This window comes from Akebia trifoliata, chromosome 14, assembly GCF_017979445.1.
Source record: "Akebia trifoliata isolate Shusen 1 chromosome 14, ASM1797944v1, whole genome shotgun sequence".
NCBI lineage: Eukaryota > Viridiplantae > Streptophyta > Magnoliopsida > Ranunculales > Lardizabalaceae > Akebia > Akebia trifoliata.
The window spans coordinates 5,215,947-5,243,208 of record NC_141388.1 but is presented as its reverse complement, the minus strand read 5'-3'; the positions used below and the strand labels follow the sequence as shown (position 1 = coordinate 5,243,208).

Sequence of the window (27,262 nt, the reverse complement as noted above, 5' to 3'; positions counted from 1 at the left end):
AAAATCTGATGCTTTCCTGGATTTATAAGAATTAATCCAAATCACAAAGTAAAGGCTTCTAGGGAGGTTTAAGAGGATGTTTACCATGATCTTGAACCCCTTACCCATGGCATTCTTATTCACAGGCTGCACAGGGAAAATTGACCAAATTAAACAAACCAACCTAACATCACACATTACTTTGCACCAGTACAAGAAGAATAATAAGGTTCACTAAAATAATCATTTTTATTGTTAATAGCAATTTTCAACAAAAGAAAAATATTTAAGACTTTAATAGAATCATTGTATCACAATTATTTATTTTATGAAAATAATCACATTTTTTTTAGATATAGATAAACAAAAGCATACATATTGAGATACTTCCAAATTATAATCATATTAAGCTCGGGTTGAAATCAGGTTGGCCGATACCTATGCCTGAGCCCAACTAGATTTGAGTCAGGCATTTTTTTTGTTGCCCGAACCCGAGGCCAAACCCAAGCTAACATTGCCCAGAACTGACCCAAGGTCGGGTTCAACCCAGCGGGTTCAGGTTTGGCCCACCCAAATTGCAGCCCTACATAATATCATACCCCCAATGCCATTCTATGTTTGAAACTCAAGCAACTGAACGAGTAAATAATTGTTATACGATTATATCAACTGTTAGAACCTCAGTTCTTTACAAAACTTTCCCATTCCCCTTTGGCATTCTCTTCACCACTTCCCCCCAAAACCCAAGGAGATGGGATTTATAGGTAAACTGAATCAACAAAAATAATCTAAATAAAATAAAACAAAAAAGCTCAATAAAAATCCAATGTTCCAGATATGGTGAAAGGTGGGTTGATATCGATGCGAGTTGCCTTACCCTCTAAATGTAACTGCAGTAGGGTGTTGGCTTCCTTGGCCGCTACTCCTTCTCTAGTCCATATGGTGACATGGGGCCACGGGTTCTTCGAGGTTATCTTCTCATCATCAACTGATCCAAGACAGGCTTCAAACGCAGCCGTATTATCGGAGAAAAGCAGTGCAGTAATATCGACAGGGACATTTCGTTGGAGGTACATTCCATAACTAGCGACTGCTGTGACACCATGACTCCTCTTGTGAGCAAGAGTTACGTGAGCTCTACTGAGGCAATTCTTCATATCCTTGTCCTTGAGGAAACCTTCAATCTTGGGAATTTTTTGGGCCAACTGTTGGATAGATGGGAATATAAATGGTGTTAGGAGCTAATATGTGACATAAATTCCAGTTAGTAGATACAGTAATACCTAAACATAAGTGCAAAACTTGACCAATGGAGAGATTCATAGGAATCCAGGATTTTAAAAACAAGGCATTGTGAAGTAATGATATCATGACAATGAAGTTCTGATTGGTTGACATAAACATCAAATCTACATATAATTTCCAGGACCCACTTTTGATCTCACTACCACTGTCCCTCTGGCCCCATACTTTTTGTCTCGTTGACCAAAGCAAGTCCTGACTTGCTCATGCACTACTCCCTTTGAGTATTCGTAGACAAGAAATGAAAATTTTAAAAATTCTGGTATGGTAACCTGAACCTTGGTAGGATGCATGGGCGGAGCCAGGATTTTGCCCATGGGAGGCAACCAAAAGTAGAAAAAATTATGTGGGGACAACTAAGCGTGAAAAAAAAAAAAAAACATGGTTGTGGGGGCAACTAAGAGTGGAAAAAAAAATTGTGGGGGCAATAATGGCAGATTTTTTTTATCCACCCCTAAAATCTGTCGCAATAGCTCACTAATCCATAGACTTTGAAAATTCTTCTTTTTTTTTTTTTTTTTTTTTGGGGGGGGGGGGGGGGGGGGGGAGCAAGTGCCCCCACTCTAAATCCGCCCCTTAGTAGGATGTCATCTACCAATGTTTACTTATAACACACCAATCTACATGTATACAAGCGTTTGATTTATAAATGATTGGCGTGTTGTAAGTAAAAGTTAGTGTGTCAATATAATTTCTCTTAATTATATGGTATGGTTTTGGTGCATATGTTAGGTGGGGAACTTGAAAAAATTAGACGGGAAGGTGGTCATACTCACATTATCCAAGAGGTTCATGATTTCTGAAACAGGTAGAGTGACGGCAGCAAAAACAATGTTCCCAAGCTTCCTCTTCTCGGTACTGGGAGTTGCATAGTCACCTTTTGCAACACTTCTTAGTTGCTTCAACACTTGTTCGACAGCACAATCAAATGGCACCTGGAGAAGAGACACAGGTTGAGTGAAAGTATAATGTGGGCACTGGAATAAATCCTCAACACTTACGGTTGACCAAACTACAGTACTCGGGCATCATAATCAAATCTTTCCAACAAAAATAAAACAGGAAGGCAGCAAAATATAGATATTGACCTGAATAGAATTAAGAAACTCGGCGTTTCCAGATAAAACCTCTCGCAATCGCTTTTCCCATTTGTCCCAGTCTTTTGCATATGATCCTTTGGAAGGCTCCGATCTAAGATCAATATTTGGGACAAGTGAAAAATACAAAATATCAATAAAGACATAATGGAAGGCCTGTTACGTACATTAAGTTGAAATCTGAAAAACAACACAGCCGTCAGTACATAGTACTGTAAACAGATGTATCCAGTGACAAACAGTTAAACTATGGGTTTAATAAATCAGATTGATTTGCCTTGTTCATCTACCAACACTAAATAAAACCATATCCAGATATATTCATTCCTAGTAACAAATCAAAAAGAAGTGTCTGGACATAAAAGGCTTATGATCATGTGAGTTGGGATTTTTTAGAATATATGATGGGGAGAATGGGTTTTGGAGCTAAGTGGATAAGATGGATAATGAAATGTGTCAAAACGGTTTCCTATTCAATTATGGTCAATGGGAGCCCAGCTGATTTTTTTAGGGGTTCGAGAGGGTTGAGGCAAGGGGATCCGCTATCTCCGTTCTTGTTTCTTATTGTAGCAGAAGCGTTGGGTAGATTGTTTAGAAGAGCAGTCGAATTAGGTAAGCTTTCGGGGTTTAGGGCGAATGATGGTCCGTTGATTTCTCACTTACAATTTGCGGACGATACATTGGTGTTCCTTGATCATTCGAGAGATCAAGTGAGGGTGCTACGAGTTCTATTATGTTGCTTTGAGGCTATGTCTGGTTTACATATCAATTTGCAGAAGAGTAAGCTTTTTGGGGTTGGAGTGGTGAACGATATTCATTTGATGGCTGCCATTTTGGGCTGTGGGTATGACTCTTTACCCACGTCTTATTTGGGCTTACCACTGGGAGCACCATACAATAGTATCAAAATCTGGGAAGGAGTGATTGAGAGATTGGAGAAAAGGCTAAGCACGTGGAAAGCCAAGTACTTGTCTAAAAGAGGGAAAGTGACACTGATTAAGAGCACCATGACGAGTATCCCGGTTTATTTCTCTCGTTGTTCACGCTTCCGAGGTCTATTGAAATCAAGTTGGAAAGGCTTATGAGAAATTTCTTGTGGAACGATAGGAATGGTAGGAGGAAGTATCACCTAGTCAATTGGAAGGTTATCTGCATGCCCAAGAAGAACGGGGGGTTGGGGATTAGGGGACTTAGATTAGCTAATAGAGCGCTTTTAGGGAAGTGGCTTTGGAGGTTTGGGGAGGAAAAGGGTAGATTGTGGAGGAGAGTTATTACGGCCAAGTACGGAGATAAGAGACTAGGTTGGTTTAGTGGCGAGGCTAATAACTCGTATGGGTGTAGCGTTTGGAAGGGGATTCTCAAAGTGAGGGAGGAGTTTGAGAAAGGGATTAGATTCAAAGCGGGTATAGGAGACAAGGTTAGATTCTGGGAGGATAACTGGTGTGGCATTTCACCTCTAGCAGCCCAATTTCCGTCATTGTACGCTTGTTCACTGAGAAAGAATTGCTCGATCCAACAGTGTTTGATTCGAAATGACTCCAGCTCTACTTGGGATTTGGGGTTCAGGCGTAATTTTAATGATTGGGAATTAACAGACGTGACATCTTTCCTTGATCTCCTGCATTCTTATCGTCTTGATGAAAGTGTACAAGACAGGTGGGAATGGACGAGGGCCAAGGATTTGAGATTCTCTGTTAGATCCTTCTACAAGTGGCTCAACCCTTTTGCAGACCGACATTTCTTCGGGTCCATTATGTGGTCCAACTCAGTTCCCTCTAAAATTTCTTTCTTTGTTTGGCTGGCTTTCCTTGGGAAAATTCTTACGATGGACAATTTGATTACTCGGGGTTGGATTACTCCTAACTGTTGCCCCCTCTGTATGAAGGATGGGGAGTCTGTCGACCATATCTTAATCCATTGCCCCTTCACTTATAATATTTGGTCAATTTTCCTTGGTCTGTTTCGCATCCAGTGGGTCTTTCCTCGTAAGTTTTCCTCATTGTTAGAGGGGTGGGCTAGTAAGGTTTTTTCTTCAAGAAAAAGATATCTTTGGGTTATTCTTCCTTCGGCTATTGCTTGGGGGGTGTGGAACGAGAGAAATAACAGGGTGTTCAATAATAAGATGAGGAGCTCTCATGCCAGTTTTATGGAGATATTGGGCCTCATGTATCTTTGGTCGAAACAGAGTACAGAGTTCATAGGGACTACGTTTGATGACTTTGTTTTTAGATGGAACTCCTTATGTAATCACTGATGTATTAGCTTTCATTTCTTTTTCTTTTTTGGAGGCTACCTCGGCCTCCTTGTTCTGTGTTTTCCCTCTTTTCATCAATATATTATACTTTTCAAAAAAAAAAAAAATTCCAGAAGAGAGATCACCATTTCTACATTTTTGGTGATTATCGTATTTGCGACAAAGATACTCTGATATAGTGAAGTACCAAAGTACCATAGACTCTGTTTCTTAAAATTCCATTTTGCAACCATAAGCACGAGGAACTATGTAAAAATTTTCATCTACCTTCCATGCCTGTTTGTGTGAAGCTTGTACAAATTTATCCCCTCCTCTAATATAGATTTCACAGGACCTGGTAGAGGACTCCTGCTGATGCAAAAAAATTAATAATCAATGATACAAATATACAATGAAGGAAGGAAGAAAATAATTGCATGTGGATAACAGGGGAAATACTTGTGTAAAATGGTGTTCTATGGTTTGTTCATAATAACCTCGGAGAATAAGCTAATAATTAAAGAAATTCATGTAAATAGTTCAAGAAAGCAATAACTAGAATTCTGCACGCATGAACACATGCGTGTATACACTATCAGTAATAACATTCAATAACATAGTCATCATCACATCACAAATATATCCTTATCATCACCGTCAATATTGCCACCATCAGTGAAGCCTCATTATACGCACCAACAAATACCAGCTCTTTTATCATGTTTCATCATCATCATTTCCAGAGTTTTACTAAGGAACAAAAACAAGATCATGCATACCTCATTGGTTGCTGCAAGTCTTACTTTGTCAATTGCAGCTCTTATATTGTCTTGATGACTATCAGACTATGGTTTCTGATGGAGAACACCATTAAAGAAGTTTAGACAAGCAATTCATTTTTACCTCACCTTCAATTCAGAGTTTAACATCTAATAAGATTTATTTATTTTATTTTGTGGGGTTTGGGGGGAGGGGCAACTTTTTACTAATACAACTTTATTTTGAAGGAAATTTATTACAAAATATTATGTGGTGTCTACAATAAAATATAAGCACACACTATTTTATTTTGGTTCGGAGAACAATCCAACATAAATAGGAGAGAACAGAAATTATAGCAGTATTGGTGCATCTACACCCACCATATTGATACATGTTTCATCTTCTTAGTCAATGATAAAGAAATTGAATTACACTCTCTCTGACCTACGAAACACCCCTCATTGGAAAAAATAGCCATTTAATCAGAGCTTGCATCTTACACAGAGTACAGGATCCTGACCTGTCAGACTTAAGCAATGGCATCTTGACGAGACTTCCAAAACGTTCAATCAATTCACTCTCGAATTCTCTACGATCCTGGAAATTGGGCAAAACAGAAAAAGTAAAGAAGATGCTTTAAGGGATGTGCATGCACACTATGTAACAGCAATGGCGCGTACCTTTCCCTCATAAAGGTGGTAAAACATTAGCAGGACGTAACCAGCATTTGGAGATGTCTTGTCAAGATTTCCCTTCAAAAATGTACAGCAGCAGAAAATCAAGTATTAGAAATTGATCAGCTACATTTTGTGTGTAGAAGTGGCTACTTAGATTGAACACAAAAGCAGCAAGACAAATGCAAATACCGGGTGATTAACTCGCTGAAGTACACGAAACATGAAAACAGCTAATGAATCGAGAGAGAACGGATTTGATTCAGTTCCTGCACATTTCAAACGATTATGAAATTTCAATCCAACAAATCAAAGTTGCTAACATGACATCAGTAGCTTCTTCATGGTATTACTTCTTAAGCAGATGAAAATCCGTTCACTACTTATTAGTCAAAAAGCAACAGGATATTAAAACCTTAAGGCAAGAGAAAATGATGGTATGATGGCACTATGACGAGTTTCCAATATTTTAACTAGATGCAATCGTTAAACTACAGTTTTAGCACTAACCTGGGTAATATGGCATTGTGACAACAGTGGTTAACCAAAAATTTGATTTCATCTAGCTTTGAGTAACTTTCAGTAAGCTAAAATATTGGAAAGAGAATAAAAACATAACGATGAAAGAATGCGGGAGAATATTTGATGAGTTTCTAAACGCCACAGCTATCAGTTGGCCAATCAGTCATCAAACCTTTAACCCAAAATATCTGGGGTTGACTGGATCAACCAAGTGATTGATATGAAGGATTGAGACTTGTGGTTGGAGTTGGAGACAACTAAGTTTTTACATGAATTGCCACGCTGAACCGACCCTCATGTCATGATTTAGGACCAGCAGTGCAGGGGAAAAGCACTACTTTGTTACAAAATGAAGCTGTCAAAGAGAGTGATAATGCTGTACACAAAAGAAGATCCAGGCTTTAAGGGTTGGGTTTTTTGAGGAATTTGTCTTTAGCTGGGAGGCTTTGTGCTCCAACTAAGGGGCTGTTTGTAACTTTTCTTGTAGAGATTGGTCATCTCGACCTTGTGTTTGTTTTCATTAATAAAATATGTTTAATTATTTAAAGAAAAAAAAATAATGCCATACACGAAAAAGGATGAGACACAGAGAAAGGGAGAGGCAGATATAGCTTTTGCACATTTTTCATTTATCCATAATAATTCAAATTTAGATTGATATTCATGCACAGAGCAAAAACTGAGAAAGTAGTTATCATGAAGCCAAACAAGTATAATTAATACTCAACTGAGGAAAAACTTAAATACAACAAAAGGTTATATTTACAGGGTACGAACCTTCAGAATCAGGAACCACTGGAACAGCTGAGGCCCTTGTGCTCCGACACATGTTTTCAATCTGCATGATCAGAAAGTGTCCATCAGAAGGCAACCCAGATGAAAAGAAAAAAATGGCCATCACCAATCTTTTGGTACCAATCAACGCATGCAAATTCACACAGGAGAGGCAAAATGTTACCTGCCTCCAGACTTCTTCATTTGGTGCATTTTTGTCAGCGAGGGTTATGGCATATGGTTTTCTTCTGCGTTCATCAGCAACCTTCTGCCAATATTTTCCTGTCATGAATGCATTCAGAGGAAATAAGATAACTAGTATAATAGTTAAATAGAATACATTCCCAGAAATGATTTTAGCAACTAAAACTTCTTAATAATTGAGTAACATAACAATCTCATGCATACAATGTTTTTGAAATTTGACAGAAGGGAGGGGAAGAGAGAAATAATGTCTTCTTAGTCATTCGGATAGTAATCTTGATATCTCATAACACTCACATCATCTATGATCAGACATCACAATTTTCCATTACCCTGTCTAGTCCTGCTCGTATATTTTTCATACCTATAACCATGGAAATATCTAAGAAAGCACAAAAGGCCTCCTTAAAATATACTTCAGATTAAAAAACAACTAACATCACACACCTTTTATAAGATCACCCATGAGACTGTGGACAGGACGGTCATCTCCGAGCACACCAGGAGCACTTAGTATTTCCTTGCACAGCGCTGACTTAGCACAACCTGGTATTCCTGTAAAGGAAATGGATTCCGAGGTGGTATAAGAATATATGAACACAGTGTTAAGCAAGTTAGGTAGTGCATGGAGAAAACAGATTGTCCCGGTTATTGGCAGGATTTTGGGTATTAGGAAATGCCGGATGAAAGGAAGAGAAGTATCGTAGTTACCATTTACAAAATAAACGATATGCAGAAAATTGCACCATACGTAGTGTAACATGGGAATGAATCACACTAAAACTATGGGAGACGGAGTAACGTTGGGTCAGTTCCAAACCAATTAAAAGCAAGCAAGAAGAAGAGAGTAAAGCTGGGTCGAGAAATAAGAATATCAGAGAACCGATACAAATTCATGTAAGGAAGATCAAGTATCATGTTTAAGGCTGTCTTCTTACTTGGAATATAATAGGACAATTAGGTAAAACAAGATAAAAGAAGAAGAGTTCCACATGGTCGTTAGTGACTTGGGAAGAACAAATGGAGTCCTAGAGGGTCAATTTAGTAAGCATGGGGGGAAGAAGTCCAGTGGGCAATAATCAACATCATTGAAAAGAACACAAAAGGAGTTAAGGTTCACAAGACTCAAGAGAGGATTTTACCAGGAAAGAATACAATCAGGCCCTCATTTTTTGGAACCGTATCCTTTACAGTGGGGGTTGGGCTTGGAGGTGCTATATCCCGCTCCGGTTCAAGATCACCCTCTTCGTCCCTGCCTCCTTCAATAATGGCCAAGAAATCTTCAGCCCTTACAAAATTTCCAGCAGATCCTATCAGAGCCTGATTATCTGGACTGCGCTTTGCATACTGCTCAAGGAAAGGTTCAGCTTCACTAAGGTATACAGATGATGACAACTGCTTGTTCCCATACTTTCTTCGTATAAAAGCAGCCCTTCATATTAATTAAACAATCAAATTCACATACCACTCAAACAAATGTATTTTATTTTATTTGTTTTGTTAAAGAAAAAAAGAGTAAGTACAGAAGGTGAAAAATGTATAAGGGGCCTCAAAATTATATTGTATACAAAACAAAACTAACATTACCATTCATCTAGCATCTTGCTGAGTTCCCTCTGCTTCCCAGCTGAAGTGCCCCATATTTTCATTTGCCTAACAATGTCATTATAACACCATATTTTCAATAATCAAACATGGGATAAAAATTGGGTGTACACGTATCAAAGATGAGATCATCATCATAAGATAAAACCCTTCACTGATACATATCAAAAAAAAAAAAAAAGGAATGAATACTCCTAACAGATGATAATAAAAAAAATGTCCCCACTCATTATCTACAATCATGATAGCACCAGATTTATTCCTCCTAAAACTCCAATCCTAGGTTTCCAATCACCTTATTGGAAAACAAACTCACCTCAGGTAGTATACCTTGTAAGCAGCTGGACCTTCTTTGAAAAGAATTGACAAGCCATTGCGAATCAGAAAGGTTCTTAACTGCACGTTGTAGTTAATAAATAAAAAAAAATCAATTTGCATGAAAATTGCCATGTCCAGTGAGTAGTAGCAGATTCTGTCATAAGAAAAAGAAGACAAGATAGAAAACTTATGAAGAAATTACAAATCAATGTAGCCGCACAATTCCGAAACATCAGCAAATATCAGAAACATGATATGAATTGACAAGTCTTAATAAATAAAAACAGTAGTTAATCGAGTACCGTAGATAACAAAAACCAAACATCATGCAATGTAAAGCTTGTCATATTGCATGAAAATTACTATATCCAGTAAGCAGTAGTAAATTATGTCATGGGAAAACAAAATAAGCTAAAACTAATGAAGAAATTTCAAATCCAAGTACCCACACCGTTCTGAAATTTCAGAACCGGATAAAAGTTATATGCTGTTTATTTCAAGCCCTAGATCTGAGAAAGATATATTATCAGCGAACCACATATTCAGAAGTTGTAGGATAGTGCAAGGTTAACCAATTAAAGCACAGAAGAGAATTTAAATTCGAAAAACCCCATCACCTAAAATGGACATTATTAAAAAAATAACTACATGCATGGCATGAATGATTGAAATGTTGCACTTCCAAATAAGAGAGTCCAGTAGAGGTTCAAAGTTCAGCCCCTATTCAGGACAAAACACATAGTTTTTCAGCATATACCAGAAAGAATCATTGCAGTGTGTTAGGAATTTGGTAATGTATCCACAATGTTCAGTAATGTTTTGAATTGTACAATTATTTTTCGCAATGCATACAGATACAAATTGGTAAAAGAATATATTCCATTACTGTTTCTAAATGTCACTTTTTGGGTTAGGGTGGAGTTGGGGACTTGGGAGGGACCATGTGCTTCTCCAGTAACAGATGTCTTTTTTATATAAAAGAAGGAAGCTATGTAAAAGTGGCAACATTTTAGAGGGTTTTGCCGTGTCAAGCAATACATGTTGATACAACACGAAACACGTTGTGATAATTGATAAGTAAGGTGCACCCCTTCATTTCAATGTCTTCCTATTAAAACAATTCTAAAAAGAGAATTTGTAAATCCACTTATATTTATAAAGTTACTTGGAAAGATCTATGGTGTATGGAAATGTTTTCTTTTACTTTCCATTTGTTTTGTCATCTACATTTTTAGAAAATTTTGAGTTCAATATAGCTAAAATATTATGTTATAATAAACATACAGGTAAGTTGATATTTTGGGCTTCAAAGGTGCATTGTCAAACATCTCCTATCAAAGTAAGTCACCCACAGATGCGTCCATGTCATTGTTATATAGGAAAGCAGAAAACATTTATCTACATATAATTTTAAGTATTTTTTTCTGATGAGCATAATTCAGACAAGTAATAAAATTGGTTCACCATCGACGTCTAATTTCTACATGCTGTCACTTCATACAATCATTTCCCGCATAATAGTTTATAAATAATAAAAACATGTATACCTTGTAAGTAAGAAATTTTAATTTGATCATTAAATTTGCATCTTCATCAGCTAAACCATCTTTTCCTGATGTACTTTTGCCACAGCTACCATTGACATTTTCTACTAGTACATTGCTGTCTTTTGCAATTTCAGCAGCTTTCTCCTTGTTTGCTTTGAACAAATTTACGTCAACAAAAAACCCTGGGAAAAAATGGAAGCATTAGCAGCTAAACAACCTATAAATCAACGGAAATTGAGATGGAATAACCTATAATAAAATATTTTCCTATTGAAAAATGATCATTTTAAAACACTGTAGTACAGCAAGCAAGCTTACATGTACACAGCGAAAAGGGTAAACCCAGTAAGAGACAAAGTTGCATCACTAATAAAAACACATCCTTTGCCACCCTGAAATATGTTAACAACTCATAACATGGTTGAGTAACTTGCCCACTTACCTCTTCAGTAAATTTTCCACCACTTCTATCAACAAAAACTCTATTACTCATTAAACACAATACTAAATAATACCACTACAAGACCTCATGTTTCCCCTGTTTTCATATTTAATGAATGTATCCAATATATTTCTCACAAAAATAGATTGTAGAGGACAAATATTAATGCGGAACAGAAATCAAGTCAACAGTCAAGGGTTCAAACAAAAAATTTATAATTTTTTAGGTTTTCACTTAATTAGGTCTAGATTTATCGTCGAGATTATTTTAGATTAGTTATTTTTTTTAATTTTGAGTTGTTTTAGGACTTTATTTTTATGTTTTATTTTTTATTTTTTTTGTGCTTATTTTCATGTTTTATTGGCCCGTGGTCTTAGTATAATATTTAGGGGCAATTTGGTAACTTTAGGATGTGTTTTATTTAAAATTTATTTGGGTTGAAAATTTAGAAGAGAGAAAGTTACGAAAATTAGATATTTTAATTTTATTAGGACTTTTAGTTGATTTTCCTTATTTATAGATTGTAATAGAGTTTATGGAAGGAGAATGAATGGAATGATAAAAAAATTACATAAGTCTTTGTTTTCTTTTGAATGTTGGTGCATTCAATATAATTGATGCCATGGAAATCATTGGGGTGATTCTAAGGTAAATATCAATTTTTTTTTTCTTTTCTTTAATCTTCTTCTTATCCTATATCTTCTTTTGTTTATTTGTGAGAGATTAGGAATCCATCAAGAACCCTCTAACCCTTAGACTTTGTTTTCTTGATTTTTCAAGAAATCAAGAATTTTTTTTCAAGAAGCCTCTAATACTTTCAATAACCCAACTCATAAACTTTGTTTCTTGTTTTCTTGTTTTCTTGAATTCTTGAATTCTTGATTCTAGATTTTTTGAAGTCTTGGATTATTGAATCTTGAAACCCCTTTCTTAATTCTTGATTGATGATTCATGATATCTCTTTCTTGATTCTTGAAACCCCTTTCTTGATTCTTGAAACCTACTAACCTCAACCCTTAATCCTTTCTCCATTCTCTTAACCTTTAATCATTATCCTATAAACCTTAACCTATAACCCTTTTCATCTATCCCATCATAATTGCGAGAAAAAAAAATATTTTACTTTTGGGTTTACCCTATCCTAGCCCAAATCCTTAACCCAATCCTAAACCAGATTTCCTAAAACCCCCCATCGTTTTCTTATCTCCCCTCATCGTCCTGCATCAAATACTCATAAGTCATAATATCTTTTGGGTCATTTGTTAAGAGAAATTACTTCTAAAGTGAAACTAAAATTAAGAAAATGTTTACCTCTATACAATGGCCACAATCCTGGTTTGTACCTGAAACAAATCAAGTTTTTCTTTATTTAGAAAATGCAGATGTGATATATATATATATTCAGATGGAAAGAAAAGCTCAAAAAATAAGGTTCTGAAAAACGTGAATTCAGAGAAAACCTCATCTCCTTCTGATATCGTCGAAAGCCTGAATCGCTATGCACATGGATAACCATCTTAAAATCAAGATTATCACTTGCCAATGTAGAGATCTTGTGGAAGTTATAGTAGCACTTAAATGCAACTGGAAAACGTTTTTCTCTCATCAAACGTATTACTTCCTGGTACAATTGGAAAATATATACATACATATAGATCATTACAGAACAAACAAAGAACCCTCCAGACATATGAACTGGTAGCAACTAGTAATGTTTGAAAGGTCCAAACAAAATGAAAAACATGAAGAGACAGATATGGTTGAACATCAACTATATCCAAGCATGATAATAATCTTGACAACATCTAGAAGCCTTTCTAAATCCTCAACATAGTGAAGCAATGCAATTTGATATTTGAGGAAGCAAGGTGAGCTTAGAATGTAGATAGACCTGCAATTTGGCTGTGGAATAATCAGCAGGGTGAGCTTGTAAAAATTTTGAAACGAAAGATCGATCAGCATTCCTTGAATGGACATCACCACTGCCATTTCCAAACCAGTCAGAGTGGTCGGGGCAAAGAGAAGTTCCAGCATTCTGTAGGAGCGCTCTTATTTGCTGCAGAAGCGAAGAGTAATTGACGTAGAATAACACAAATAATCAAGCACGTCAAATCATAAGTAGAAACAAGCCAAACTATAAAAGGGATGATATTCTAAACTACAAGGTAGTACTCTACCTGCTTTTCATCTGTCCTATTAGCAGCACATATTTCCCGCAGGCTCAGTCCCAAATCATGGCCAACTGGAGTTCAAGGAAACGTTCAATAAAGTTGGAAGAGGCACACACAAAAATGCCATATAAAAATACCAAGTCTATGGGTAAAACAATCACAAGAACATCAGATAAAGATAAAAACAACAAAAGAAATTAAGTAGAATCTAGAGTGCTTCACCAGAACTACATTGAATAAGTAATTACCAGCTGAGGAATGAACTAATAAGAGAAAAATCGTAGTGTGGCATTAATTAATAACGTACATTTCAGGGAAAAAAAAACACAACACGAAAAGAAAAGACAAGCAAATGTATGAGCGTCTCAATCGAATTGGTGGTTCTTTTCAACCCGAGTATTAGCATGAGAACTTTCAGCAGTTCAGAAGAATCTCTCCAAACATAGCATAGATCCTATTGTGTTCAAACATTTTCCTCTAGATGAAGGATCTGATGTTCACTTATTATAAAAAATTTACATCACTCAGTAGATGTAGGTTTTCAAATGTCATTCAAGAGTTCAATCAAACTGCGTAAGTGGATGTTGCTCAGTAGGGCTGATAGTAGTCCAAATAGGCTCAGGCTCAGGGCCTTAGAGAGGGAGGGTGACCCGGATGAATCTAGCTGCTACTGCACTGACATATATTATAAGTCACACGGGTAAAACACTACTGTAGCTAGTTGTTCAACTTCACTAGGCAGCATACAACCATAAAGAATTAGCAAATGCTCAAATTCACTTACCACATAAGGCATTCAATTTTAGAAGTTAAGATTCATGAATGAGAGTACAAACTTTCTTCCATAGGTGTCTCTTGTACCAGTAATTCAATCTAAATATGAAGTGATTGCTCAATCTTCTTGTTTTACCTCTTTCTTACATTCCCAGCATCCTTTACATGCACATGAACCAACCAGTTCAAACTGGGATCAAGACAATATTCTTCCTAGAAAATCTCAAATCTACCATACATGTTCATCCAATAGAGGATTGGTCGTGATCCAGATAAATCTAGCTGCTACTGTACTTACATAATTTGTAATTCACACAGATCAAAAGACAACTGTAGCTAGTTGGTCAACCTTCTTTTTTTTTTTATGATAGGCCAAAGAATTTAAAAACAGAAAAACGTGGCCAAGGCTACAGCCAAGCAAAAACAAGAAGAAACAAAAAACAATAACACAATGGAGCAAAGAATCAAAAACTAAGACATCCTCATGAATCACAAAGGAGGTCCCATTTGAAAAACTAGTTGTTCAACTTCACTAGGTGATTAGTAATGTACTAGTCCTCATACAACCATAAAGAATTAACAAAGGCCCAAATTCACTAGCCACATAAAGCATTCAATTTTTTAACTTGAGTATCATACATGAGAGTATGATTTATTTATTTTTTTCAATGTCTCGTGTACTATTATGTCACCCTAAATATGAAGTAATTGCTTGATCCTCTTGTTTTACCGCTTTCCTACACTTCCAGCATCCTTTACATGCACAAACAACCACTTCAAACTGGGATAAATGCAATGTTCTTTCCCAGAAAATCTTAAAACTACCATACATCCAATAGAGGATTGGTCATTGATCTTGATGGTTTCCTTGCCCCTCTGTTGCTTCCAAGCAATTTCTGAAAGGAAGACGTGTCATTTCGAGAGTTCCATAATCTGATAGTAAGGACTCAACTCTAATGGAGCCTTCCACAACCTTGTATCAAGAACTCTCCATTATGAACATCAAAACGCAATCTAAATGTAAGAATAGGAAAGTTCATAGAATACAAGACAGGCAGTTTTCTACACAGGAATAATCTGGTAAGTCCAAATCAATCACACTTGCTGTGGCAATAATAGAGGGGGGAAAACGTTTGAAACCTCTTAGTTCCTTGTGGAGCAAAGATAAAAACAGCAGAGCTACATATTCAGTAGTTAAATGCATCTGAATCTTGAGAGATCCACATGGAATATTTCAACACTAACGAAAGTTGGTAATGGATTGCAGAAACAAAAAGATGGAAGAATACCCCATTATGCAAGACAGATTACTTTGGCTGGCAGAAATAGTACTAAACCACAAAATATGAAAGATACAATGGCCAAGGTAACCAAAAACAAACTAAAATAGATGACATGAAGGTATACCTCCTTCTAGTGGTGGAAGAGGAAAATCTTTCAAAACTTTCTCCATATGTTTTGAGCTCTCATGGCTAACAATACGCGCCACCAGACCCTCGAGGATTTCACCTTGCACATTTACATGGTCTTTTGATCCTGCAGATTAATTCAAAGATCAAATACCATACTTCAACGAAATTGACTACATAAACTGAAAGTGGAGGGTAAAGAAAAGAAATGAACTTTAAGAGGAGACTAGTATTTCTAAAATGTTCATTAAAAAAGCATGAAAGATCCATTTGTCCAGTAGAATAGTTCATTTAACAATTAAAAAAGAATAAAAAGATACTACACTTAGAAACCCAACCTGGCACGGATATATCAGCAACCTCATCAAGAGCTTTGCATACAGGTGTTGCAGTTCCTTCTTCACATAATGCATCAAATGCAGCAAAAAAGGAAGTCACGGATTTCCTTCAGTAACATAGAACAATATCAGAAACAAGAAATTCACCACTAGTTGTGGGAATTAACAAGAATCTATATGCTCAAACTCAGCAGAAAGTCCGAAATGAATTCAAGCAAAAACAGCTATTTCAGTGTAAAAGAATAGTGATAGCTGAAATGCCCAAAAATGGCAACAAGCATAGTTGTAAATATATGAATGCAAATTTACACCTTGATCATTCTTTAAAAAACAACTTATTTTTGGGATCAAGCAGTTAGCGCTTCAAATTCAAATATTACTATGCTAACATTAGCTGAAAGCCATCTTCAAAATTAAGATATTGAGTATGCACACTTCGGTTCTGTAAGTAGTGTGACTGCTTTTTGTGACAAAACGTACATAATCCGGTAAGCTCCCCAAAAAATCCAAATTATACCGCACATGGACAAGAATTTTGGGGCTATGCCTACAGCCAAAATCTCTCTCTATAGTTACTTTCAAAGTCGAATTCAGATTTTGGTTTCCAAGACACTTAGGGTTAACTAAGAATCTCAATTCCAACTTAAATTAGGAAAAAAACACCAACACTAAATAAACATCAAGAACTCATCCAGTTTTTCAACTACCTAGTAATCAGATAATATGAATACTCTTGTCAAGCTGAATGTTGGAATATCTTGTTGTACCTGCCTAAACCTCTATTCATCCAATGAGACAAGCCTCAATCAATTCATGCCCCAATAGCAAGCCTCAAACCCCGCCACCCCCCAGCACACACACAACATAAATAAGTAAAGAAATAAATGAATTAATAATAATTCTTTTCCAAAATTTGGTAAGTGATGATGGACAAATGAATATTGACTGCAGTCAAAAAATCGAGATTTACAAACCCCTATAACAATTCTTCACTTGAGTTGGAGGGGAAAAATGAAGCAAAAATATCGATAATTGTCAGAGCATATCATCTATGTAATACACTTCTAAAAGTATATTTCTCAAATATATGCTGCATTGGTATAGGTATAAGCGTCATACTCCAACACAGGTAGGGAGTGTTGGATATGACAAACCTTGAAAAAAGGGATTCGTGAGAATGCTTTGAATAATTAAAACAAAGTGATACCTTTGATTTCTATCAAATAACTACAGAAAAGTGAACAAATATATGTAATTCAAATATTTTCCACATAGAATAGTTCCCAACAGGAAAAGTAGAAGTCATAACCTATGGTAAACGTTAACTCATATCTTGAAATTGAAGAAAGAAAATTAAAAGAAACTGAAAATGAAGCACCAGAATCTGTGGAATTCGACAGGTGTACTTCCATTTACAATAGATAGCATTTTTTTGCAAACACTTATTTTCTTTCTTATTGGTTATGGTAGATAATTTATTCATTGGATACGAATACTTCCCATACTGCTTTATTTATTCATTGAAATATTTAACCAGGCAATGAGTGTGATTGAAGTTTTCCTCCCCAAAAACAAAAATGCTATGGGTTTTAAATAATTAATTAATTCATTGTAACAACACTATTTGCAGCATGAGACCAATAACTAGAGAAAAAAGGATCTTTTTCAATAGAGACAGAAGATTAGAAGGTGAACTTCGACGATAATACCATGTTAAATAACATATAAGAGTAAATGGTTTCTTATATTTTGACCACAAAAGCTATGTAAGTACATAAACATGTAAAGAAAAGAGGGGCTGAAATAGTTAAAACAAATAAGAAACTACAGCACTATGGAAAACATGACCATGCTAGGTACAATTTCAAGCATCGTTGAACAGTTGAAGATAATGAGGTATAGATATAAATTTGGTAGCATTCCCACTGATTCCCAATTGTTTTTCATCCATTATTTACTAACAAGATTATCCGTAAATCCAAAATCTTCACCTTGTTGAGAACAACCAAACATGATTTGTTGGTAGGCGCCATTTCCTACAAAAAGCAATTATATCGGGAGTGGAGTAGAACTTTGGCTTTCCATTGCCCAGTTCTGTGACTGCAGTCACTACAACTGTTCAGAAGCAATACAATCCATAAGTATCCCGGTGGCAGCAAAAAAGGGATCAACAAACCATAATAATCACAGAAGAAGCCAACAATCACCAATGGAAAAAATTTCATTGAAAGCATTCTAAAAGCTAAAAAATATTATAAGACAAGATCAAACTTCAATAAGCAAGATACTTGAAAGAAACACAGTGCATCAGAATAGGAAAAGGAAAATGGAGCATAAACAAAGCATTTCATGAAAAATAAATTTAAATATATTTCAATCAGTGTAACTAAAGCAACCGCTAACAAGTTGCTTCCATAACTAATTAATGTAAATGCTAAGGTTATCCACAAATCAACTATCAATACATGCAAATACTAACTACAAAGGAAAATTGTCTTCCTTAATACATACATATATGAGTAACAAGAGGTTTATTTTCCTTTTTGATGTCTTGAATGTCATCGTTGTCGTCCTCACCTTATCTCAAATACTGTGGTATATCTCCATTTAACTCTATCTTGAGGTATATATTCAGTCAAGGAATGAGTCTTCATTTATTGTCTAACCTGCTCCATCCAAATCGTTTCGACCTTCCCATCATTTTAGAGCCTTCAACCTGCATTGAAGAACTTGTTCGAATAGGTCTCTGTTACACAAACCCAAGTCATCCCAGTCTACTTTCTTTTATTTTATCTCCTGTTAGGGCTATTCCTTAATTCCCTGAATGCATATATATAATTTATTTTGAATTTCCCAGTCCAACCAATCATTCGACTCATCATCCTCATATTTGCTACACGTTATATGAACTATTGTTTCTTGATTGCCTTCAGCTTCATAAAGCATGGATAGCCTTATTGCTGTCTAGTAAAAAAAATTCCTTTAATTTGATTAGCAGAAGTCAGTTGCATAAATTCCAAAAGTGCTCCTCCACTTCATCCTCCCTGCAATGTTTCTATGGATACCCGTCTCTACTGTGAATGATCAACACCATATCACGAAAAAAATAGTACACCAACAGACCTCTCTTTGAACATGAATATTAATCAATCCGTAACAATGAAAAAATATACAAACTTAGAAACGATTCTTGATGTAAATCAATTGTAAATTCCCTTGTCTCACCATATATTGTACAACACTAGTTACAATTCATAGAATACATGTTCTTAATGACATAAATATAAGCACTCAGAACTCCATTTCTTCATATCCACAAAGTAACTGTTTAGGGATTTTGTCATATGCGTGTTCTTGTTCTAAGACAATAAAAATCATATGCCTATTCTTTCTCCTTCCTCAAAATTTCTCCATTAATTGTCTAAGAAGATAACCTTGATCATCAACTACTCGAGCATGAAGCCAAACTGATTTTCTAATATCAGTGTTCTCTATCACTGCTTTCCATTATTACCAGAGTGGGTAATAGGTTTTATACCATGATAATTACTGCAATTTTGTAAGTCTCCTTTTGTTACCGTAGTATTTCTCCTCCACTCATCGAGCAATTTATTAGTTGGAAACCAAAAGTAGTAAGATAACGTGTTCAGTTGACGAAAAGATGCATTTGAATTTTCATTGAAATTTCTCAGATATTTAGTGAAACTCAGGGATTTTCCGTTCCTCCGTTAATCTTTATGTGCTTTACAAACTATGTATTCTTCACTTTAGAAAAGAAAAAAAAAAGGGGGGGAGAGAGAGAGAGAGGTCATACCATAATCTTCTCGAGGTCGCTGTCCATGGTCTCCTAGAACAGCAGTTACCAATTCCATTGATATACAAATGCGATTCCTCTGAAAACATAGCCAGCTATAGAGTCACTTTCTTTACAAAAGTTTGAAGATGTTACGGTGATAAGCAAATTATGGCAGGCCATGCCTTTCCTAATAAGATATAAACCTACGATGCCTATTCAATAGCAAATAGTGACACAAAATATAAACATTTCAAGGTTTCATAAGAAAACAAACACAGGATTCTACTTTTTTGGGAATTGGTAAATGGAAAAGAAAATGACTACACAATTGTCATGCATTCGCACATTTATTGGTTAGGATCCTAATTTTTAAAGTATCTAAATTGATCCGTAATAAAATAGAGCAACAAAAGCAAGTATTGGTTTGCATATTGTTCTACTCTACTAGTCGATAAAATGTCCATAATATTCCAAAATGAATACTATGAAAAAATGCTGGTGTTATTTTACAATAACAGTACAGGTGTATGAACCCATCTTGACTGATATCTTAATTGATATGTTTTAGGTTAAGCGGAGGATTTTTACTGTGGCTCTCATGGACCCAATCTTTGCCTGCATCACATATTCACATTTCAGCTATAATAGCTGAGCACTTGATCTTCTTCATTCATTTTAAACTCAAAGCATTATGATCAAGCTATGTTAGATGGATCACGCAGAAAATTTAATGGTATAACTTACAATAAGTAACAATTCCCAAATCAATAGAGCGTTTCTGGTGCATTCATTATATTAAACCCATAGCACAGTTGGTTTGACACATTGCAAAACAACTTTGAGGTCATGGGTTCAAGTCCAGCTCACCCATCAAAAAATAAAAATAAATAAATTACCTCAAGAAAATCATTGAACTCCGCCTGCATTTTAAATGCTTCAATACCCCACGCCTCGTGAAACATCCTTCCCAGAACAAAAACACCAACAGCAGTATATCTGCATTAAGAGCATAATATTATCTTTAGTTTCAACTCTCAACCTAGAATAAGAACTTTCGAACCAGACGGAGAGAGCAAGCAAGTGAAATATGCACTTTGGAACTAGGAATCAAATTATAAAAGTTACATATATGTAATCAAAGGTTTATGAATGATGGCCATACATATTTCCAAAACTATTCTTGGCATATGCTCCACCCTCATGTCCCGCATACATGAAAAGAGACCCAGAATGTTTAAGTGAAACCTGTAGAAGTCTCGTGTATCAAATTTACACAATTCAGTAAAATCATCCAATCACGGATATTGAAACACTATATCATTAAACAATAAAAAAGCATTCATATACATATGTGTGTGTGATTGAGGTACACCAATTAAACTAGACAAAAAAAAATCCCAAAACAACAATTAGAGTCTTAGACCAACAATGCCTTGTGGGCCTGAATGTTGGGCAGTTAAGAAACAACATGTCCATGAAACACGACATACCTCCACGGTAGCCAGGCCATTGGAGACCATCTCAATCATTCTTGTTCTAACCTGCAAATATTAGAACAAATAACAAATCAATAATACGAAGAAAAAAAATTAAGAACTTTGATATCTAATTTTCCAAGAATTATACCTCTTGGTCTGACTTCTCGTTTTCGAATTTGGGATAAAATGTAGCTCTAATTTGGGCCAATGAGTACGTCAAATTGTCCACAGTGAAATCCGTCCCAAGTGGACCCTTGAACATTTTACTCAAACCAGCGCTGCTTTTCTCAACCAAGGCTGGAACATGAGATTGTCTGTTTGTTTCGCCAATACTTAACCCAGTAAGTTTGTTGGTTATATCTTCAGTTACAGCTGAAGAACTCTCCATGACCGAAGATGTACTCACAGGTTTTTGTTTCACCGATCCCTGTGTAAATTTACAAGAACATGTAGTAAAATCAGCTAAACTTGAAAACAATTAGTCGAAAAATCAACCAAAATCTATAGAAATATCAATGAAACTTTATTGATTAATGGAGGAACCTTATTCGGCATTGATGAATCAGAGACAAATCTGCTGAATCTGAGTGCGTGAAATACAGAGAGCCGAGTTGTTGTTTGGATCGAAAGAGATTGATAGAAGAGGAGAGATTTAGGTTTAGGAGAGGAGGAGGAGAGATTGAGTGAGAAAGCAGAGATGATCCTCTGCGATACCGACATCCAGGTGAAAATTCGTCTAGGGCGGTGTGATGGGATTTATAGTGATGACACGAGAGATGAAGAGAGAAGATAACAGGCAACGTTTGTGGGTGCCACGACGGCGCGCGAAAGTTGAAACCCCACCATGAAAAGTCAAATAATAACTGTGTCTGCGACTCTTGAGTACGATACGTCGCAGTTTTCTATTGGTGTTCTTGACTTGTAATAATTAGGACTGAAACTTGGAGAGGGACTGGCCCGAACTCAATCCGGGTTCAACTCGATTGATGAGTGAGTCTTGGGTGAGTTATATAAAAATGAGTTAAATCTGGGTTAAAATCTGAGTTATGCCTATATACTAATATACAAATGTTTTTATAGTAATTATATTTATTTTCTTTTAACTTTTTTTTCTCATCTTATTATTATGACTTGTGGACAATTGAATATTATTAATGTAGGTATTAATTAAGTATGCTTTATCTGAATATTCTCTTAGTGATGGATTTGGAGGGAGTATGTGGTTTTATTTATTAATGGTTTTTGTTTTTGTGGTATATTTTTTAAGATAAAAAAAAACGTATTTATTGATTAAAATGAAATTAGGGATATTTAACGAGTCAACCTGTCCAATCCGTTCAAAATTATCTAACTTGGGCTAACCCAAACTCAACCCAATTTTAGAAGATCAAGTTTGGGTTGAGCTCAGGCCCCATGGTCAGGTTGAGTTGAGCTCGGATTTAGGGTTCTACCACTTGGGTTGAGCCTGAGTTTACCCTCCAACCCGCCCAGTTTATAGTCCTAGAAATAATAACTAGTATTTGAAAAAAACGGGGCTCATGGTAAAATTGGTAATGTTAAGAGCTGCTATTAATGCACCAATTTTTTCTTACAACAAATCAAATCATAAGTAACTTCAAGAGATTATTTTCAAAATGTGTGCAACTTTTGCAAAAATTCCAATTCTGGTATACTATTCATTTTTTTGTCCAAAACATGTTGTCAAGCGAATTCGAAAGTAGGTATTCATAAGTTTAAGTGACGATCTTGTTGATAAAATAAGTGATGAGCTTATTGGTAAATTTAAAAAATAAATATCCTTGATTTTAATGTGATGATCTTATTGGTAAATTTAAAGACAAATATCCTTATTTGTTAACGATGCGATTGTTGATAATTATCAGCAAGTTTGTCACTTTTTTATAAATGAAATCATCACTTTAAATTAGAATACCTACCAACAAACTCACTCGAAAACGCGTTTTGGGAATAAAAATGAGGAGTGTATAAAACTTGAAATTTTGTCATTTTCAGCACGTGAAATGGTAATTTGCTCAAATTACTTAAGGATTGATATTTTGCAAGTAAAAGTTAGTGAACCAATAGAATATTATATATATATATATATATATATGGAAGTAAGTTAATATAATCTAAAGGAAAAGTTGTGCACGCTTTTTTATCATTTAAAATTTTCAATAAAAGGAAATTGGCCCAACCATAGGGTATGTTCTCACCGCAACCAATTTGATAAATTTGTGGTTCATTTAGTTGTTCGATTTTTAAAAAAATTAAAATTTATAAGCCCATAGATTAATCGGTTATTTAGGCATATTTGTTCGAATTTCGAATAATCTTTGGGATATCTCAGCATTTTCCAATTGATGTCATATCACAATCCATGTATTGTTCCAGACTAGCAGGGTGTAACCTAAATAATTCAAAGGTTGAGAGTCTGTTTGGATACACACAAAAAAGTAACTTTTGACTTTTAAAAGTTAAAAAGTTTGTTTGAATTCATTTTAGAAAATTACTTTTAAAAAGTAAAATAAATTATTTTCTACTTTCTAAAAATTGATCTAAAGCTTCAAAAGCATTTTCAAGGGGGGGAAATTCCTGTCCCATTATTTTAAGAGATTATAAATGATTTTCATGATAAATAAATTTTAATAGTCTTTCGCAGAGACCATGACCAAGGGGCATATAGTTAACTTGAAAAGTAGGTCAATCCAAAATATTCAGCAAATATCTGGAGGGTATTTTTCAAATTGCCCTCGTCCACATTCACTAGGACAAGTAAGGCATAAACATGTCAGATTTATCTAAAATTTTAGTGATCCGAGATCCAACTTTAACAAGTTTGGGTACTTAAAATAAATCCAAATAAAAAAAAAGGGTTGGACATGGTTTGATGTCTCATGATCCTAATCAAATATGGGTCGGATACGGATCCATCCATATATCTACCTAGTTTCGAATTATATATTGTTTAAAAATTATATTTTTAGGCTTATCAAAATATCCCTTTTTACTACTTTAATATAGCGTTGATTCTTATAAAATAAAATGTTTATAGTGATAAAATAGAACGTTATAGCAATTAGTAGACAAGTATATGCTAAAAAAATGTTGAACAATCTGAAATTATCCAACCTGGATCAAGTTATCAAGTCAGATCAGATCCGGATAAAATGAAATCAAAATTATTCAAATGCGATTTATCTAGTAGGGTCCAAGTCGAATTTGGATCTGGACATACTCATATCTGATCCGAACCTAACTCATTTTAAACCCTAAGGATGAGAAAGCCTTATCTCAAATATTTGGGGTCCAACTCAGTGAATTTTGTTCCTCCATTGTACAAAGTCAAATAGCATGTTATTTAGTGTGAGCTCATACTACTTTCATTGTTGTTGTTTGTGTTCTTTTGGATCTTTCACGTGCTAGTTTAGGACCTTCAACTAAAATATTTATTCTAATTGGGGTTTTAGTCAATCTTCGTTGAACATGCACAAACACAAATCATTTTAATTGACTTCTTTCAGTTTATCATCAATAAGAACTATCGTTTTTTTTCTTTCTTCGAATGTGCCTGTTTCAAGTTTTATCTTTCATATTTCCACTCATCACACGATGCTCATTTATTAGCTAACAACCAATTTCTTAAATTCATGGTTAGTCTTACTCAATATATCCCATGCCAATATTTATATTTTTCTTATTATTTGCCATGTGAGTAAGATTAGTAGTTATAAATAAACTTTGTAAATAAATAAATAAATAAATAAAGATTATTTTTATAAGTTCTTGCATTTGATTAAATTTGACGGTGGATGATCTAGAACAATTCTAATAAGTTAACGTAACAAAACCTTGAAGGTGCCACTTAATTATGGGTTAAAGGCTTGAGGAAAATTGTTCCCGTGACTTAGGTTTCAAATCCCATTGAGCCCACCTTCACATCCACTAACCACTAATCCATTTCTTACTTAGCCAATATATATATATATTATTAAAATGGATCTGGTTGAAACCCAAATCCATGATTCATAGTTATCAATTCAGATGAATCAAATTTAAGTCTTGATCAAATCCATTGATAGCTCTAACATATCCATAAGAACAAGAGCAAAGCACTAAGCAAAGGTTTTAGGAGAAAGTTATCAATTTTATATTAAATATATGGCCCTATATTTTCGAAAGTCAAGATGGCCGAGTTGGTCTAAGGCGCCAGTTTCAGGTACTGGTCCGAAAGGGCATGGGTTCGAATCCCATTCTTGACAACCTGTCACCATTTTCCATGTTTTTGAGAAGTTCTATTTCCACACCAACTTTTACATAGAGCAGCCAGATTCATAAAATGCCACTGGATTGACTGGAGGTGCTTCTCAAAATGCTACTGAAGCATAGTCACAAAATTCTAAATTGATTAATTTGATAAATTAATCGATGATCCCTCATGTAATTATGGAATATGATAACATTTTTACCTTTCACACTCAAATTTTTTATTTTTCAACATTCAAACATCAAGAAGAAGATAGGATTTAGAAAGATGGTAGGTTTTGGTAACAAATTCAATAATATATTTGGTATAATCTTTAAAAAAATTTGAATTTTTTATGATTTTTTTTCTTCTAATTTATCCAAATTAAGCACTGATTGAATAATTACTGAATCCAAACTTTGCCAATATGGCACGAAGTAGCAAATCACCATAAAAAAACAGTTTTGTTCCTAGTATTCCTTCGATGAAAACAACAAATTACCTGTGTTATCCTCAAACAAAAACACAACAGCCCTATGTTCATTCATCTCCAAACCCTAAATGACACAAAACCAAGCTTGAGTTTAAAGTTACTTTCTCCGTCGAATTTTTTGTCGTTCTTCTCTCTCACCATCACTTTCTCCCTTTTTGTTTTTTCTAGGTTTTGAATTTAAATCGATTGAAGGAAATGTTGAAATTCAATTCAAAATCACCCAAAAAATAATCTCAAATCCATCGATCAACATATTCAATCTCTTAATTTCATGAGATATATAACCCTTTTTTGGGTTTCAATCTAATGACAAACCCTTTGACCCTTTTCTGATTAGATCATCACTCACTCTTTGGATCCATGTGGACTTCATCAGCCTACTTTACCAAAAACCCTAATTCCAAAATAATTTGATGCGTAGAAGACCTGATTTCTTGCTAAGTCATGTGTGCACTCTTCCACTATTTTAAGTTGAACTTGGTCCACCATTACATGATTTTTATTTTATTTTTCTGATTTGATCAATGCAATGTCTTGCCTTATACATGTTTCGGTCTGTATAGCATGCTTTAAACTCACATGTCAAGATTATGTTGTTGTTGTTCTTGATTTTTTTTTGTTTTGTTTTCTTTTCAAGTAAAATTGTCATTTTATTATTTTATATGAATCTCTGTAAGTTTGCTTTTACTTTAATTTCAAGATGTCATCTCAACAATCAAACATCATAGTTGTATGTATGATGATACATGTTTTTTTTTTAACTATATCATAGTCATCATGTTTCTTATACATGTAATTTTTATATTATATATATATATATCCAGGGTTTGGGTTTTAGGGATGTGCTGTCGAACTTTTGTAAAAAAAATTAGTATATTTTGAGTTTTAAACGACATTATAACATTTTTATAGATTAAAATAGTAAATGTTATTTTTTAACGCATAATTAGTTAAATTATAATGTTAAAAGCAATAACTAGTACTTATAAGGACATTCTTACCATTTTACCATAATCCATACAAAAAACTCTGTCAGAAGTACTTTTGACAATACTTATTAGAACTAACATCCAAATGCACAACACTTATCCCATTCCT

At 34.9% G+C, this 27,262-nt stretch overlaps 1 protein-coding gene and 1 non-coding gene across 6 annotated transcripts; one reads left to right on the top strand and one right to left on the bottom strand.

Annotated features, from left to right (window-relative positions):
* Nucleotides 1-613: 613 nt before the first annotated feature.
* Nucleotides 614-22,313, bottom strand: RNL (RNAligase). Of its 5 annotated transcripts, none has more exons than XM_086424398.1 (27): nucleotides 21,969-22,310; nucleotides 21,574-21,852; nucleotides 21,438-21,488; nucleotides 21,110-21,192; nucleotides 20,844-20,943; nucleotides 19,966-20,044; nucleotides 18,143-18,266; nucleotides 16,152-16,258; nucleotides 15,812-15,940; nucleotides 13,637-13,701; nucleotides 13,351-13,515; nucleotides 12,920-13,080; nucleotides 12,771-12,802; nucleotides 11,018-11,199; nucleotides 9,469-9,548; nucleotides 9,135-9,200; nucleotides 8,690-8,979; nucleotides 7,995-8,102; nucleotides 7,528-7,625; nucleotides 7,347-7,407; nucleotides 6,240-6,316; nucleotides 6,054-6,125; nucleotides 5,894-5,970; nucleotides 4,900-4,983; nucleotides 2,370-2,472; nucleotides 2,058-2,216; nucleotides 614-1,184 (listed from the first exon to the last, which is right to left on the bottom strand). In XM_086424398.1, the coding sequence occupies exons 1-27, from the start codon at nucleotides 22,143-22,145 to the stop codon at nucleotides 792-794; spliced, it is 3,402 nt and encodes a 1,133-aa protein (XP_086280524.1). In that variant the 5' UTR covers nucleotides 22,146-22,310; the 3' UTR covers nucleotides 614-791. The 5 variants fall into 5 exon arrangements, 4 of the variants coding, with proteins under 4 accessions (XP_086280524.1, XP_086280525.1, XP_086280526.1 ...); XM_086424399.1 differs by having other exon boundaries at nucleotides 4,900-4,980; XM_086424400.1 differs by lacking the exon at nucleotides 21,969-22,310 and having other exon boundaries at nucleotides 21,110-21,202; nucleotides 21,574-21,713.
* Nucleotides 22,314-25,606: 3,293 nt separating this feature from the next.
* TRNAL-CAG (transfer RNA leucine (anticodon CAG)) lies at nucleotides 25,607-25,687 on the top strand. The gene has a single exon. It is a non-coding gene; the product is annotated as a tRNA-Leu (tRNA).
* Nucleotides 25,688-27,262: the final 1,575 nt, after the last annotated feature.

What these genes read in the sequence shown, in the direction of transcription:
- RNL (XM_086424398.1), bottom strand. Translation starts at nt 22,145, where the DNA reads ATGTCGGTATCGCAGAGGATCATCTCTGCTTTCTCACTCAATCTCTCC. An exon ending in CATGGGTGATCTTATAAAAG is followed by an intron (nt 7,626 to 7,994) that starts GTGTGTGATGTT and finishes CATTCATGACAG; the next exon opens with GAAAATATTGGCAGAAGGTT. An exon ending in ATGAAGAAGTCTGGAGGCAG is followed by an intron (nt 7,408 to 7,527) that starts GTAACATTTTGC and finishes CTGATCATGCAG; the next exon opens with ATTGAAAACATGTGTCGGAG.